Consider the following 17,519-nt stretch of genomic DNA (forward strand, 5'->3'; position numbering starts at 1 on the left):
AAAAAATTGTGTTACAGATTCAAGCAAGTCCTAATACCTTTGTGGAGGATATACATATTTGGTGTATTATATTTAATAAAAATACATGAATTAGACCCTGAATAAATGTTAGCCACAGAAATTTACCTGTCATGCTGTCATGGTGCATATAGTCAGTGACCCAAACCCATTATGTTTATAGCTGTTCTAGAGTTCTTAATAGAAATGTAAATCCATGCGTAAATATAGAAGTAAAATAAAAAAGCTCTTAATACTACTTTAATCCAAGAAAATACTTACCCCTAAAAAATAACAAAGTAAAACTAGCTTATAAGATATTGTAGAATTATTGTATAAATTCAAGCAGGAAGCATCATTACACCTATGACAACTGTAAAAGAGGTACTGTATATTCATTTAAATTTATATGTAGTAAAAAAAATGCTATTTTTTCCTCCCAGTGAAAAACACAAATGAGAATTTGGAATGCTGATAATATGATGATAATCTTTATGGATAAAAGTACTGCACCACCTACATATTACACTTACAGAAAAGCCATGCCATGTAGCTCCTAGGACACAGCTTTTGTGCTGATGTTAATGCCAGAGGAACTTTGTCGTTCTGTACCACTTTGTCCTTTTAGCTTAGAGTTGAATATAGCAATGATGGCAGTGAATTTCAACACAATTTAATAAAAAAAAAAAACAAGCTTATTTTAGATCTTTGATCTGTCAAGCTGGTCTTTTTGTGTTAAAACAATTTGCTGTACTAAAAATGACCCACCATATAAAACCATGCAGTAAACAAGCTACTCTACATATTTTTGAAATAAAAAAAATTAAAGTTGCTCTTAAAGTTTGGATTTTTTAAAAATATGGTCATTTGCTCCATTATCGTGGACATGCAGTGAAGCTCGCCCTTTCTTTTGCTGTCACCTCTGCCATCACTGGAAGATCATCTGCTGGGCGGGAGCTGGTCTTAAGACGCTGGAAAAAGGCATTAAGATTGTCAATGAATATCACCAGGGGCATAATTTCCAGGGGGGTTAAGGGGGTTATTACCCTCCAATAATCAGACCCGACCAATATAACCTCTCCAATACAATTATGAATGACCTTTCATAGATAGGCTGTTGATTTTCTTTACTCATTTCAGGTATTACCAGCAAAATAGTTGCATGTTTAATCATCTGGGAATTTACCCAGATTTATTTATTTATTTATTTAGAGAGAGATCTTGACCCCTCCAATGTTCAGAACAAAGTTACGCCGATGAACATCACAGTTAGTTATTCAAATACAAAGCTGCCACTAGTAACATCACTGACCTGCCAGAGACTCCCTCTACCTTTGGCCAGTTTGTAGATCATAGTGACTGGGATCATAGAAAGAGACGACATGGCGAGGAACCAGCCAATCCAGTAAGCCCACCAAGGATACACGTAGGTGTTGTTGAATTTCAGTGGTGTGTAACTTATCAGCAAAAACACAAGGGTTCCCTTTAAAGGAAATCATCGTCAATAATAATCAGTGAAAGATGGAAATTATACAATATCGATAAACTATTTAGTCAGACTGCTTCAGATGCTTACACTGCAAATAAGAGGAATGGCATACAGCCAGCAGTACTTGATTAGTGACAGAGGTTTGTAACCAATCATGTCCTCAATGTTGTCACAGAAGCGTTGAGCACCTAGGACAGAAGTATTTATTTAATTATTGTAAACAAAAAAGAAGCTAGGGCTATTTTTACCTGGGTTAGCATGCTCACAGTTGCTGCTAATTTCCAATTTGCAGCAACTATAAGCGCAACAATGCATACTCTTTCCTGCACAAGGAGCTTGCTGTTGCTGCCTCCTCCACTTACATGTCTTTCCATGTCTGCACATTGAAGGGTGTGAACCTCCGTTTCTCTTTGGTTTCCATATATATATATATATATATATAAACAATTGTACCACTGACATTTATAACATACCATAGATCCATCCAATAATCACTGACTGGAAAATTGCCATCAGAACAAGAGTGGGCCCACTGCATACATAGTGATCAAAGATCTGCAGAATGTATGCGCCAGCCTAAAATGAAAGCAGCGAATACAGTGGATTTGATTTATTTAAAAAAAAGTATTACTGCAAACAACTCAAAATCCTGTTGATTTAATGGAAACAAAAACACATTTTAGGAGTGTACCTACTGTGTATTTTGTGTCATTTGACCATGCTGGAAAAAAATTTTACACAGTAAACTGATTACATTTGACCAACAATAAATGTGCTTCTGACAGCTCACCTCTGACACTAATAACAGACCAAACATATAGCAGAGCGCACAGATCAGCATCAGATAAAGCTCTCTGCGGTATCCTTTTCGTATCTGGGCTGGGTACACATCTGTTAACGAGGTCATGATGCTCTCGAGACCTGCAAACTGGAGAGTAACACAAAGACAGGTTAGTGTCAAGATAAGTTAAGCAAGAGATTTTTTACGAGACATAGGAAAGACTGAAGCTGACCTGGCCATCTATTCCCAGTAAGATGATCATGGTGAAAAAGCACACAGACCAGACCTGAGGCCATGGCAGCAGGGTCACAGCTTGTGGGTAAACTATGAAGACAAGTCCTGGACCTACAGAGTGAAACCAAGAACAAGTAAATCATGTCAGAGTGCCACAGTGTCTTCGGTTTACGGAGAAATGTTTAATGCATTTTAACATTTAGAAGGTTCCAGGCTTAATAATTGTCATGAGGAAAAAGATTATTTTTCAATTAACAATCCGTAACTTTAGAGAAAAAAAAAACACATGCCAGTCTGAAATCTAACCAAGCAGGTGTGCAGCCTCACCTGATTCAGCAACTGTAGCAATGTCCACACCCTGTTTTTGTGACATGTAGCCCAAAACTGAGAAGATCGCAAAGCCTGATACGAAGCTGGTCCCACTGTTCAACAAGCAAAGATAGAAGGAGTCTCTGCAAATCAGAAACAAAGCTTCCTGTCTTTATTTGTGAATCGGTAACGTACAACAAGGACTGACACTGTGATAACAAGAAATTACTAAAACCTCCAAAAATGTCTCTCTCTGTGTATGTGTCTTCTGTTCTTTGCCTATCCTGATGCACACTTATGTTTGGGGTTTTTGTGTCACAGGCTGGGTCTCCGACCCAGCACTTTGAGCTTTCTTTGTATTGTTCTCATTTTTTGAGATGTTGTTAGTTTTGTGTTATTTCCTATTTGCCTTTAGTTTAGGCAGTTATTGTTCCTGGGTTTTCTATGTTTTGGGGTTTTCTATTTATTTCATCACGTATTAGGTCTGTTAAGTTGTGTTGTCATTTCCTGTTTTATTCTGACAATGTCATGTGTTCTTTGTTCATTGTATTTAGCTTTCCTCTCCTGGTCCTGTCATTAGGTTTATGTCTGTCAGCTGTTTTCCCCCATGTGTCGCCACTTCCCCTGATCACCTCATGTCTGTATTTAAGCCTTTTGTTTTCTTCATGCCATTGTCAGTTCGTCTGTTTATTCTCACCAGAATCATGGTCATAGTCATAGCCTGTTTATTTTCCACCTCGGTCATAGTTATAGTTTTTGGTCTTAGTACCTTTAGTGTTTTGTTTCTTAGTGTTTCGTCAGTTCAGTGTTTTGTTTCTTAGTGTTTTGCCTGTTTGCTTTGGTCTCTTGGTTTATTTCCTGCCGTCATCGCAATAAAGGTTCACTTTTCTGTTAATCATTACTATCCCTCGTCATCATCTGCTTTTGGGTCCTGCTTCCGCACACATCGGCGCACCCCGCCGTGACAGAACGAACTGACCAGTCATGGACCCAGCAGACTCTGCTCTCACCGAGTGTCTGGAGGACATGGCTCAGATCCAAGCGATCCTCAACCGCGTCCTCACAGCGCCCGATTTGAAGAGCAAGCTGGTAATGATTAACACTGCTGAAGCTATTATGGAGAGGGATCCCCGCCTTCTCCAGCTCCCGGACTCACCTGCCATCGTTGATGCCTTTACGAGGATAAAGGAGATGCTGCAGGCCCAGGGACTGTCGAGTCAGGAAAAGGCTTCCAGCACCCACCAGTCACAACAACCCCACAATCAGTCATCTCCATTGCTGCCTCCGGAACCTGAGTGTGTTCGTGTCGGTTCGCTGAGATTCGCCGCAGCGTCACCACCTCTCAGCTCACCAGTTTCCACGCCCTCATCACAGTCTCGCCATACTCCTGTCACAGTTCAGCGCGAGGAAGCGCCGCACACCATAGACTTGGACGACGACGAGCGCCAGTCTATATTCTGCGCTCTCTTGGAGGAGGAGCTCCGGTGGAAGCCGTGGCTCATTCCGGAGCACGAGCACTCTTTCCGGGGAACTCGACTGGCTCTCGGGGGACCTCGGAGTTACCAAGGACTTCCACCCATCGCTCCGCCGTCTTCCACTCCTAAGAAAAAGCGGCGTGCGCGCCACCGACGCTCCGTATCACAAACGCAAGTGAGTGATTACATTTTGGCTCCTCATGTTTTCTCTCAGGAAGTTGTTGAAATTGACACTACTTTTCCGGTTAATGAGCCCGGCTATACAGAGACTGTTTGCCCTGGAAAAGCTAGCCATCAGGCTCAGCTAAGCTGCTGTGGTACTGCTATCCAGGCCGGTTTGGAGCCGGAGACGGAGGTACAGCTGGTGCAGCCAATTTCAGTGTCAGCCGGAGGGCCCGGGGAGCCCGTCCGGCCTCATGTTTCGTCTGCTGGAGGTTCAGGAGAACCCAGCCAGCCTCATGTTTCGTTTGCCGGAGGTTCAGGAGAACCCAGCCAGCTTCATGCTTCGTCTGCTGAAGGTTCAGGAGAACCACACCAGCCTCAAGCCTCGTCTGCTGGGGGGCCCAAGGAGCCCATCCAGCCTCATGCCTCGTCAGCTGGAGGGCCCGGGGAGCCCATCCAGCCTCATGCCTCGTCAGCTGGAGGGCCCAAGGAGCCCATCCAGCCTCAAGCCTCGTCAGCTGGAGGGCCCAAGGAGCCCGTCCAGCCTCAAGCCACGTCTGCTGGGGGGCCCGAGGAGCCCGTCCAGCCTCACGCCACGTCAGCTGGCGGGCCCGAGGAGCCCGTTCAGCCTCATGCTTCGTCAGCTGGAGGGCCTGAGGAGCCCGTCCAGCCACCTTCTGCTTCACCACCTGTGGCTGCCTCACTGTCACCTGGTTCTGCCTCTGCTACGCCCGGTCCAGCTCCGGTCTGTGCTTCGCCCGGTCCAGCTCCAGCCTGTGCTTCGTCAGCCGCAGCTCCAGCCTGTGCTTCGTCAGCCGCAGCCTCAGAGCCTTCGTCCTCGTCTGGTCCGGCCTCGTCAGAGTCTTCAGCTCCGGCCTCGTCAGAGTCTTCAGCTCCGGCCTCGTCAGAGTCTTCAGCTCCGGCCTCGTCAGAGTCTTCAGCTCCGGCCTCGTCAGAGTCTTCAGCTACGCCTGGTCCGGCCTCTGCCTGTGCTTTAGCGTCGCCTGGTCCTGTGCCCTCCAAGCCTCGGCCGGTACGCCTGACACTTGGGCGCCGCCGCCGCCTTCCGCACGGTCGGCCGCCTGAACTGTTTCTACGCCGTTGCCGTCCGCACGGTCGGCCCCCTGAACGGTTTCCGTGTCGCCGCCGTTGCCGTCCGCACGGTCGGCCCCCTGAACCGTTTCCGTGTCGCCGCCGTTGCCGTCCGCACGGACGGCCCCCTGATCGCATGAACTATGACTTTCTGGACCGTCACCCTCCGGGTCGGCCCCCTGAGGAGTCATGAACCGTTCCCTGCGCTCCTGTGATTTTGATGGACTTTTTGTTTTTTTGGCCTTGTTTCTGGCCCTCCGACCTGGACCCCCGCCGCCCGCCCTTGGTGGGTTGTTTTTGGTTTTGTTTTTCGAGGTTTTGGGGCGTCTGGAATCCGCCCTTAAGGGGGGGGCTCTGTCACAGGCTGGGTCTCCGACCCAGCACTTTGAGCTTTCTTTGTATTGTTCTCATTTTTTGAGATGTTGTTAGTTTTGTGTTATTTCCTATTTGCCTTTAGTTTAGGCAGTTATTGTTCCTGGGTTTTCTATGTTTTGGGGTTTTCTATTTATTTCATCACGTATTAGGTCTGTTAAGTTGTGTTGTCATTTCCTGTTTTATTCTGACAATGTCATGTGTTCTTTGTTCATTGTATTTAGCTTTCCTCTCCTGGTCCTGTCATTAGGTTTATGTCTGTCAGCTGTTTTCCCCCATGTGTCGCCACTTCCCCTGATCACCTCATGTCTGTATTTAAGCCTTTTGTTTTCTTCATGCCATTGTCAGTTCGTCTGTTTATTCTCACCAGAATCATGGTCATAGTCATAGCCTGTTTATTTTCCACCTCGGTCATAGTTATAGTTTTTGGTCTTAGTACCTTTAGTGTTTTGTTTCTTAGTGTTTTGTCAGTTCAGTGTTTTGTTTCTTAGTGTTTTGCCTGTTTGCTTTGGTCTCTTGGTTTATTTCCTGCCGTCATCGCAATAAAGGTTCACTTTTCTGTTAATCATTACTATCCCTCGTCATCATCTGCTTTTGGGTCCTGCTTCCGCACACATCGGCGCACCCCGCCGTGACATTTTGTGTGTGTGTGTGTGTTTGGGGTGTGTGTCATATTTATGGAAGTTGTGCTGATGTGAATTTAATTCTTCTTCATGCTGTATCTCACATTTTGTGTTGTTCCTGCATTATCACAACAGTGTTGGTCAGTGCTATTAAATTCTTTTGTTTGGGTGCAGGTTAAAGTTACATTGACTCATAGTAAGGGTTTGACACTTGTAATGAAAAAATTTAATTAAGATTTTGAATCTTTTACACAAGTCTTATTAACTGATAATTCTTTAGCATTAGGAATTAGCAGCTATAGTAGGACATAATTGCAAATTGTGATTTAAACCATCAAATTAGATCTTCATCAGGTAGTCACCTATAACAGTTATTGTTGTACTTGTTGTAGCTTCCAAGTGTAGTCAGGCATCCCAAACATATGGCATAAGAATAAAATATTTGTGTTCCAGCATCCATCCAGACCTGTAAACCAACAGAAGATTATTTTTCCAAAAATGCTGCTACTAAATGCTGTTATCGTGGCACAAAAATCAAAAGAAAATAGACTAAATAATACCTGTGGGTCAGCAAGCCGTGCCAGATTCGGATACAAGTAGTATTTGATCCCATGGAAAGCTCCGGGAAGGGTTATTCCTCTGACAAACAGCACAGCTAATGTGATGAAGGGGAATGTGGCTGTGAAATATGTAGCCTGTAAAAAAATAAAACGGGCAATACAAAAAGTACACCATAACTAACAATAGAGGGCATGGTAACATTTGCAAGGGGATATGTTGTGACAATGCTGTGATTTTGGCTGTGCAAACCTTTTTAAAAAATTTTCACCAATCCATCAATGTTACTTAATAAGACTATCTTTATTTATTGTTTTTACAATCTTGAATTTTCTAACTGTATCACTTCAGGAAAAAAGGCACCAGTGGATTAATTCAATTAACTCCAGTGATTTAGGAAGAAAATAAGTTACTACACGCTACAGTAGGTAATTATATGGCAGAGACAGCTGGGATCTATTGCACACGTCTCTCCCACAGAGAGATTTCCCAGTCAGCACTTCCAATTCACTTTCTCACAAATCACAAGCCTCACATGAGTCATGCCTATCCACTGAACGAGGCACACGAGAGTCTTCGCGTGTTTCATAACGTTTCGTCAAACTGTTGCTTTCTATATGAAATTAAACTCGCAACCGTATTTGACATTAGCTTGCTCGTGGCTGCTTTAAGTTTATATTTGAAAGATTCAAATTGTTCAGTTACTTTTTTTTATCGGTCTAGACAAAACAAACCTTTGGGTTATATAGACTGAATATGTTACATCACAACGTGTTTTTTTCCCCATGTATACGGGAGTTATTTTTTGTTTTTGTAGTTTATGTGAAAAAGGGGCCTGCTTTTTTCTTTACAAAGTAGTTTAACCAAACTTTTTTTTTTTAAGTATCTCAGATAAGAGATAATCCTTTATTAGTCCCATACGTGGGAAATTTGTTGATATCTTAACATCTAAATTTAACCAAACTAGAATTGTGCCTTGGGTGGCTTCAGTGTGGCTGCTTCCTATTTTAACTAATCACCAGTAATTTCTTTAATACTGAGTCCAACAATCTGATTGCATGTGGCTGCAGGTCTGACACAACCACAACTGCATGACAACACTGTTATGTGTTGTGGTCTGCTTTGAAAGCTAAGCACACGTAACACTGAACTATTGGCTTGGCAGCAGCCCAAAAAAAAAAAAACTGTGGCTGTCTGGGAGTTCTGGTCTGTTATTTTCCATGCCACACCTTAGTCACTCAGCCATTCTCAGTGAGGAAAAGTTGTTGTGGGTGATTTTAGAACAGGAGGGAAAGTGTTTCAGATTATTTATGACCCCTTCATCATCAAGTAACCACTGATTATAACGTTTTGTGAACTAGACATCCTGTACCATGTCTGTCATTGAATTTAAGTGCCAAACATTATCTTCTTTGTTAAGCATGCGGTGTGTGCTAAGTGGAACAAAAGTCTCCTAAAAGGGTTTTTAGTACTCAGCTGTAAAAGGCTGATGGGGGTTTTTCATCACCCTGCCGTGTAGGCTGGTCGGTGGGGGTGGGCTAGTAGGCGGGTGGGCGGGCATTGTGGTCACCCAAGTTTCTGAATGCAATAACTCAATAATAAAGCTAAGTAGGAGCTTCAAATTGATAATAGTGGTGTATCTACTACAAATCTCGGACACACATTTGTCATTTTAGTGTTACCTTTCCTGTGGATTTAACTCCCTTCCAGACACAAAAGTAGCAGATGACCCAGGCTAGAAGAAGGCACAGAGAAAGTTCCCACTGAATGTTTCCCAAGGCCTCTATGCCAGTGGATATGTTCAACACCCGACGCCTGAAAGATGACGCAGTGTTAGTTAGATGAATGGCCTTTTAAAGCAGTATGTGTTGTTGTGTAAAACTTCATCTTTGGACTGTAGTTACTAGTTAAGATTTTAATTTTTTTTTTACCATTACTGTCATTACCTACACATATGTGTGAGTTTGGAGAGGGCTACAAAAATGGGCAACATGTGAGCATTGCGTGAGTTTGCATGTTGAAAATCCAATACCCAGGAACATTTATATCAGAAAAAATATTATTAGTTACATATTTGATTGACAAGTCACTGGGGCCAACATGAAAGACCTGATGAAGTTGAAGCTCATTAAACTATTCAGAATGATATATGCTTGAATGTGCAATTAAAATCACTTCACACCTTTAGTACACAGGTGTTTTCAATTATTCTGGTTGATTGATCCCATCTCAGTGCTGTGGGGGAGCTATGCTGACAGATGCTACAGCATATGCTGTTACACGTGAACTGTCTTGCTCAGGAAATATGAGTCTCTCAGATAAGGCAGAAGATCTGAATAAAACTTCATAATAGTGCAGATTAGGTAATTTTGTTTTCACGTTGTGTTTGAAGGTGTTTTCAGTTAGGAGCAATCAGACATCTGTGTGGCGCTAAGGGGACTCACCAAACTACTAGGGGTGCAACAATACACAAAATTCTCGGTTCGGTTCAGTTCGATACTTTGGTGTCACGGTTCTATATTTTTTCGATACAAAAAAAATGTTCATTCTTTTTTAATTTGTCATTTATTAAAATTATAAATATATATTTTAACTCAAAAGTACAGTTTTTAAATTTAATGTTGCTGAAACAACAAAGTAATAAAAAAAATAATCTATCTGATAGAGAAATCACTCATCTTTGGAAAAGAGAGTTTATTACAGAGAAATGGCTCTTTCCAAAATAAAAGCTATACTATACGCTTCTTCTGGGCTATATTCTCAGCAGCATATTAAACATATCAGGTCCCCATAAGGAGAATCATGTGCTAACGGCTGTCTAAATGACTCGGGTAAAGTTTGTAGCATGCATGCTTGTTGTTTTGTCTGCTTCCACTTGTCTTTGCACTAGAATGATGTCGGCGTAAATGTGCAGTCATATTCGTTGTGTTCCCACTAGTGCTGTCAGCGTTAATCTGAAATGACGTTAACGCCACAACACAGCAAATCTCCGTTAACGAGCTACCACGGATCGCCCTGTGCGTGGGGCTGGACGGTGTCAACACGTTAACGAGCTAACTGCGCTAACGCACTAGTTCCCACCCATGTAATTGAGCACTGCGTGGCACATCAAACATACTGTTTTACTTTTGTCCATGACGCGCTTACCTTCAGGGTCATACTTCACATGAAGAACAAAACAGTTCCAAAAGCCAGATCTGAATGAGGGTGGGGGAGGTTCAATTTGCCATGTTGCAAGGAGCTTAGCTTCTGTCTTGCTAGCTTGTGCTGCGCTCAGTGGATCTGCGCTGGACAGTGCAGCCTAGGCGGAGTAGTCGAACGCAGATCCACTGAGCGCTCAACACAGACAGCATCGTCAGAAGAAAAGTTGATAAAATAAATTAAAAATGTTGTATTGTTCGATACATATGCATACCGAACCGAAAGCAATGTATTGAACGGTTCAATATCGATACGAGTATCGTTGCACCCTTACAAACTACATGATAAAACTGGCAAATTTATCATAGCACATGCAAAGAAACACACGAAAGCAGTGTGGAAAAACAAAGATCTGATGTGGCTGTGGCATCGACATGCAGAGCTTTTATCTTTAGTATAGTATACCTATAGCTGAGCTTTCAAATGAAGTTTTATTAAAAAAACTCATGATAACTCACTGCCAAAATTCTACAACAGAAGATGATGAATTTACAGGTAAAGTCCAGTTGAGGGTGGCATTGTAGTTGTTTATTACCACACAACGATCTGAAATAGATTAAAACACAGTTAAAGATGACAAGTCTTCAAAGGCTTGAATTTTATTTATGTCAGTTAAATTGCTTAAGCGAGATGTCACATTTAGAAACACAATGAAGTGACATTAACATTATCCATACTATTTTTAAGGCCACTGATGTTTTGGTGTATGCAAAGGCAGATAAAAGTATAATAGCAACATATGTATTTACTTGTATTCCATGTGTTATTACAGGTGGCCCATGGCAACTCTCCAGAGAAGGAAGAAAATAAGTAGAGAAAAGCCCAGGCTAAAATCACAATATAGCTGATGCCTCCGTAGAAAATGATCATTTGGCTTGCATATCCCATGCCTGGAAACAACAACTGTTAGCATTGCATTCTCTTACTTCTTCTTCATTGATCTGCTTCACCACAATTCCAGTGGTTAGCTCACCTTCAAACAAGGGGCAGACCTTCCTCCAGCACATGATTCCTCCCTGACTAGTGTACTGGCCCAGTGCCGTCTCCAGCACAAATAGAGGTATGCCACAAGTGAGAAGGAATAGGACGTAAGGGATGAAGAATGCGCCTGCAGGTGACAACAAACTACATTAGCACATGACTGGTATACTATATTGCAAAAATATTCATGTTCATCTTTCAAGACAATAAGTACTTACTTGGGCAATGCTAGGATATACTTTTGAATCATGAGAGAAAAATGCAGCTACAGAAACATGTCATATCTGTAGTTAGTAGACTATAAAGGTATTATGAGTGAACTGAAAAGAACTGGGCCCATGAGGGAACCTTGGGGTACACCACAAATGGTTTGTTTTTTGTTAATGGAAGTAGACTTTTCTGATTGGCTAGAATGGATGTCTCACTTGTATCCGCAGTGACACACAGTTACACACAGTTAGTTCAGTTCAGTTCAGTTCAGTTCATTTTTATTTCAAACATTTCAAACATGTGCCTTCACAATCATTACAAAATATCATTCCATTATTTGTTTGACTGGACCAGCTCTTTATCCTCTCAAGGATACTTGAGGGTGCATGGGAGTTTGCCCAACCAGTCTACATGTGTTTTGTGGACTTGGAGAAGGCATTCGACCGTGTCCCTCGGGGTGTCCTGTGGGAGGTGTTGCGGGAGTATGGGGTGTCTGGCCCATTGCTACGGGCCATTCGATCCCTATACAACAGTTGCAAGAGCTTGGTTCGCATTGCCGGGAATAAGTCGGACTCGTTCCCTGTGGGTGATGGGCTCTGCCAGGGCTGCCCTTTGTCTCCGGTGCTGTTCATAATTTTTATGGACAGGATTTCTAGGCGCAGCCAAGTGGCGGAGGGCTTTCGCTTTGGTGGCCTCAGAATCTCATCTCTGATTTTTGCAGATGATGTGGTTCTGTTGGCTTCATCGGGTGAGGGCCTCCAGCTCGCACTGGAACGGTTCGCAGCCGAGTGTGAAGCAGCGGGAATGAGGATCAGCACCTCCAAATCTGAGGCCATGGTTCTCAGCCGGAAAAGGGTGGAGTGCCCACTCCGGGTCGGGGATGAGTTCCTGCCCCAAGTGGAGGAGTTCAAGTATCTCGGGGTCTTGTTCGCGAGTGATGGGAGAAGGGAGCCGGAGATCGACAGACGGATTGGGGCTGCAGCTGCAGTAATGCGGACGCTGCACCGGTCCGTCGTGGTGAAGAGGGAGCTGAGTGTAAAAGCGAAGCTCTCAATTTACCGGTAGATCTACGTCCCTACCCTCACCTATGGCCACGAGCTGTGGGTAGTGACCGAAAGAACGAGATCGCGGATACAAGCGGCAGAAATGAGCTTCCTCCGAAGGGTGGCTGGCCTCTCCCTTAGAGATAGGGTGAGAAGTTCGGCCATCCGGGAGGGGCTCAGAGTAGAGCAGCTGCTGCTCCACATCGAAAGGAGCCAGCTGAGGTGGTTCGAGCATCTGACAAGGATGCCCCCTGGGTGCCTCCTGGGTGAGGTGTTCCAGGTATGTCCCACCGGGAGGAGGCCCCGGGGCAGACCCAGGACATGCTTGAGAGATTATATCTCTCGGCTGGCCTGGGAACGCCTTGGTATTCCCTCGGATAAGCTGGAGGAGGTGGCTGGGGAGAGGGAGGTCTGGGCCTCTTTGCTTAGGCTGCTGCCCCCGCGACCCGGCCTCGGATAAAGCGGATGAAGATGGATGGATGGATGGATTATTTGTTTGAAAAGGAGTAGGCTGAAGTATTTACTTATTTGTCCCTACCCCCTCAAGTTTTACCTCTCATTCATTTAAATTTTTTTTGTCTTAAATTAAACAAACAACATATGAAACATATGAAACATATGAAGTAAAGCAAAACAAAACATACATAAATCAACAAAAGAAATTAGCAAGCCCCACCACAGTATAGTTTCTTTCATATGAAAAATACAGAATGTGTATATTTGCAGATACACAAGTTATGGAAAAACAAACAAACCAAAACAAAAAAACAAAAAAACAACCGCAACACCATTACCAGCAACATTACCGTCCTGGGTTAACCCCGTTTTCTTCATTCTTATACTTATTTAAAATTAGGTTTTTATATTTTACTTTAAACTGTTTTATGTTTTGACTGTCTTTTATTTCTTCTGTTAGACTGTTCCATAATTTAACTCCTGCAATTGAGATTGACATAGTTCTTAAAGTTGTTCTAGCACTTTGTATTTTTAAATTCCATTTCCCTCTTAAGTTATACCCACCTTCTCTTTCTATGAACAATTTACAGATTTCTTTGGGAAGCAATTTATTTCTTACTTTATACATTATTAGCGCTGTTTTAAGCTTCACCAAGTCTTGGAATTTAATAGCTTGCATTTTGACAAAGAGTGCATTTGTATGGTCCCTGTACCCTACATTATTTATTAATCTAATGGCCCTTTTCTGTATTATAGTTATTGTTTGTGTGTTACTTTTGTATGTGTTTCCCCAGACCTCTACACAGTAGCTCATATATGGCAGTAGTAAAGCACAGTATAAAATGTGCAGTGCTTTCTGATCCAACATATGCTTTGCTTTTCCCAGGACGGCAATGCCCCGTGCCAATTTCCCCCGAACATAAGTAATGTGTGGCTTCCAACAGAGCTTGTGGTCAATGATCACCCCAAGAAATTTTATTTCATTTACTCTTTCTAAATATACATTGTCAACACATATTTCTACTTCGATGTTTTTCTTTTGGTTTCCAAACAACATAAATTTGGTTTTATCTAGATTCAATGATAATTTATTTATATCAAACCACTTCTTTAATATCGTTAATTCCTGTGTGATCATCCCCAAAACCTGTGGCAATTCCACACCACACAGTTACACACAAGTGAATATTACTGTAACTATCTCTGACTGAATTTTCACACAGAGGACACAGTTGAAGGCAATTTGTCTGAATATAAATATATTTTATAGTCTATGTACTTTAGGAAAGGTTCAAAGCCTAAGGTGTAAAATACGGTGGTGCAGCGGCCCAGCTTTAAGCCGGACCTGCTGCCCTTTGCTTCATGTCTTCCCTTTCTCTCTCCTCATTTTGTTATCTATCTTAATTGTTTTATTTAGTAAAGTCCAAAAGGCCCCAAAAACAATCTTTTTTTTAAAAAAAGAAATTTGCATCTAGTTCATTAAAACACCTAGAGGACCTATCTTGAGATATCTTTTTGCAATGCACTTTTAATGAGATGACTATAAATTATAAGTTTTTTTCTGCACAATCTGACGTCATTTTGTGTTGATTTTATGCAAAGTATTTAAATTTCCAATCTTCTTACATTGAACAATGTTACAGTAAACAATATGACTAAATCAGTAGGGGTGCTTAACTTAACTATCAAAAGCTATACCCAGCCACTTACAGTGTCCTGTCCATGACACATCAAGATAAAGGAACTATTCATGTGGATTAGGAACACTGACAAACGACTGAAGCCAGCAGAATGTAAAAAATTATACACGGTTACAGAATCTGCTGCAGCATCAGTCTTTACATTATTATTTCTGAGATTCAGATTTTTTATAACTGCAGGGAGATGTTTATAAGTACAACAGTAGAAACCAGGTCAGGTTTCAGGATGATGCTGTTATAGTATGTAATAGTGTGTGGTCTAAAATAGGATGATTTAGAAAAAGACAGACACCTTTGAGATATCTCTGTTAGCTGATAGCTTAGATACACTCATATTTACATAATTCAATTGTTCAGCTATTTTTTATGAGGTAAGCTAATAAAGCCACAAGTATTTTTTATTGCTGTTGCCAAGCAGGATGCAGGATGATTCTTTCTGGTGCAGTTCACTTTCTTCCATTGTCAAATAAGTGTTACCTTGAACGACTATGTGTGATTCTTCTGTGACATAGGGCTTTTCTCAGTAAGAAAAAAAAAAAGGATGGGAAATAAGAACCCTGAATTTATCACTTGTTATGGGGACACTTAATCAAATTGGAACAACGGCTGATAATGTCTATGAGCAGATTGTCAATTTCTCAAGGATAAAAGCTAGAACATTTAAATAATATCATCATTTTGCTATGGCTGAAAATAGTCGTTAGGCCTGAAGTTTATTTGTTTGAAATGCCTCTGACATATCTGTCCTCATTTAAGGTCAAAGAAGGGGCAAATCACCAACTTTCAAATGAACATTTCCATCCCTAAGAGGTAAGTTAATAATATTTCATCTGTCCACTTCCTGCTGTGACAAAACAAATTTCCCACGTGTGGGACTAATAAAGGTTATCTTATCTTATCTTATCTTATCTTTTGTTCGTTTGATTTCATTCGTTCATTTTTGGAATGTTATCATCAAAATCTGCCACGTGAAATGTTTACGATGTCCAGTTTGTTTCCAGTTTAGCACCATCACAGCTAGATATTTTTCATTCAAGTGGAGCAATGCTGAACTTAAAGGGCTTCAGCAAAGAATCTGATTGTGATTTTTGGCATGGACACAGACTGTTATTTTTATAGCCTTTTGTAACCTGTCAAATCCTTAATCAACAGGCAGACAGAGACAGATGGATAGCAGATACACTTCACATTGGACAGTTTTAATCATTTGCAGCTTTTAACAAAACTTTGAATGAACGTATTTGGCAGTGAAAATAAATATCTAATTAAAGCCCATAATTGTGCTTTGGTGAATAATAAAAACATATCTTCTTAATTCCTTAAGAAAAAACCCCCACTATGATCAACCATAATACTACACTTTTATTAATTAAGAATAATGAATAGAAATACTTACCTCCACCATTCTTGTAGCAAAGATATGGAAATCTCCACACATTGCCTAGTCCAATAATAGCACCGGCCACAGACAGGATGAACTCCTTTTTGCTGCCCCACTTGCCACGCTCTTCAACAGTTTTTGAAGTGCTCTTTGTGGGGAGATGAAACAGCCTGCACAGAGAGTCTGCCATACTGCTGAGCAAGTGGTCTAATGGTAGTACTGGCAAAGACTCTTGAGTGTCTGGATTGACTGGCTGGGGACTGTCTGATGTAGATTTGTATTGGGTTACCTAATGCTTATCTAATTGATGACCTGCACGGCCACAAGGGGGACCTCTAGATTTATACCCAAAAGTAATTTCCCAGCATATAGCCGACAAACAGGAGAGAGAAGCATGTGTGACTAATCTCCTTTTGAGCATGGTATTGAAGGCTTAGAAAGCAGGGTTCACTGTCTCAAACCACCTATAAATGACTAACAACTACAGTAATAGTGATAGTTTAACCAAGTTAAAAACAGAGATTAGCCTCCTCTCAGTCTTCTTGCATTCATGTATATTGTTATACATTATTACAGTTTTGTGTAATAAAACAAGGATCATGCAGGGAATTTCCAATACTTAATACTGAAGCCCCCAAGAGAGTCTTTGCCAGGAGGCCAAGAATTTCTAAAGCCTCATTAGATGCCGTTTTCTGTGTGCTGTGCTGTGTACATTTCGTTCCATCAGCTAAATGCACCATGTTGTCTTCTTAATAATGAAGACTTATAGATATTTTGTTTATTTTTAGAGGGAAATTTGGGACTCTTCTACTGTGAAGCTATACTGTAGTGTACACACTGCAGCATGCGGTTTAGCATTGTCTTAAAGAAATATGCAAGGCCTACTTCAAAAAAGATCGTTGAGGGGAGCATAAGTTGCTCTAAATAATGTATAGACCTTTCAGCTCTGTGCCTTTCCAGATGTGCAGTTTGTAATTAAGTAATTAGCATCTTATTTCCTGTGCAAGCAGTAAAGACACACTCACTTTTTCACAGGGCTACATAAAGTCTGGTGAAAACTTTATTTTCACGTGACCATATGTGACAAAAGCTTCCTTGCAAGTGGGTAGAAGCAACCTTAGTGGGATTCAGCTTCACACTGGTCAGTAAGCATGTAAAATATATATTTTTAAAGCAGGCCTCAGGTTTTGCCCACTAAATGACCCACAATGCCCTTTAAGATGACATTTCTATAGTCTTAGTGTAGTCTTTCTTATCTGAATCTGGAGAGAGTTGCTTTAGCCTCATCTGGATAGATGAGCTGACATAGAAACAGAAATATGTCCAGTAAGAAAATTAACTTCAAAACTAGGTAGCAGAGCATCTTTACACAGTCATTCAGAGTTGTTCTCAGGGTTCTCCTGGCTGCCTGAAACATTTCTGCTCATTCTTGATAAAGTGAACCTTGAGCTCACA

At 41.7% G+C, this 17,519-nt stretch overlaps 1 protein-coding gene across 1 annotated transcript; it reads right to left on the reverse strand.

Moving 5' to 3' along the window:
* Positions 1-16,275, reverse strand: LOC146670039 (sodium- and chloride-dependent GABA transporter 2-like). The gene is made up of 14 exons (XM_085406733.1): positions 16,080-16,275; positions 11,267-11,401; positions 11,043-11,183; positions 10,752-10,839; positions 8,775-8,907; positions 7,095-7,229; positions 6,897-7,000; positions 2,829-2,953; positions 2,500-2,612; positions 2,277-2,414; positions 1,960-2,062; positions 1,574-1,674; positions 1,310-1,480; positions 1-968 (listed from the first exon to the last, which is right to left on the reverse strand). Exons 1-14 carry the CDS (start codon positions 16,252-16,254, stop codon positions 873-875), a joined length of 1,758 nt encoding a protein of 585 aa, XP_085262859.1. The 5' UTR covers positions 16,255-16,275; the 3' UTR covers positions 1-872.
* Positions 16,276-17,519: the final 1,244 nt, after the last annotated feature.

The sequence above is a fragment of the Rhamphochromis longiceps genome, linkage group LG5 (assembly GCF_057381845.1).
Source record: "Rhamphochromis longiceps isolate RC_006_pf linkage group LG5, R_longiceps_female_GT1.1, whole genome shotgun sequence".
NCBI lineage: Eukaryota > Metazoa > Chordata > Actinopteri > Cichliformes > Cichlidae > Rhamphochromis > Rhamphochromis longiceps.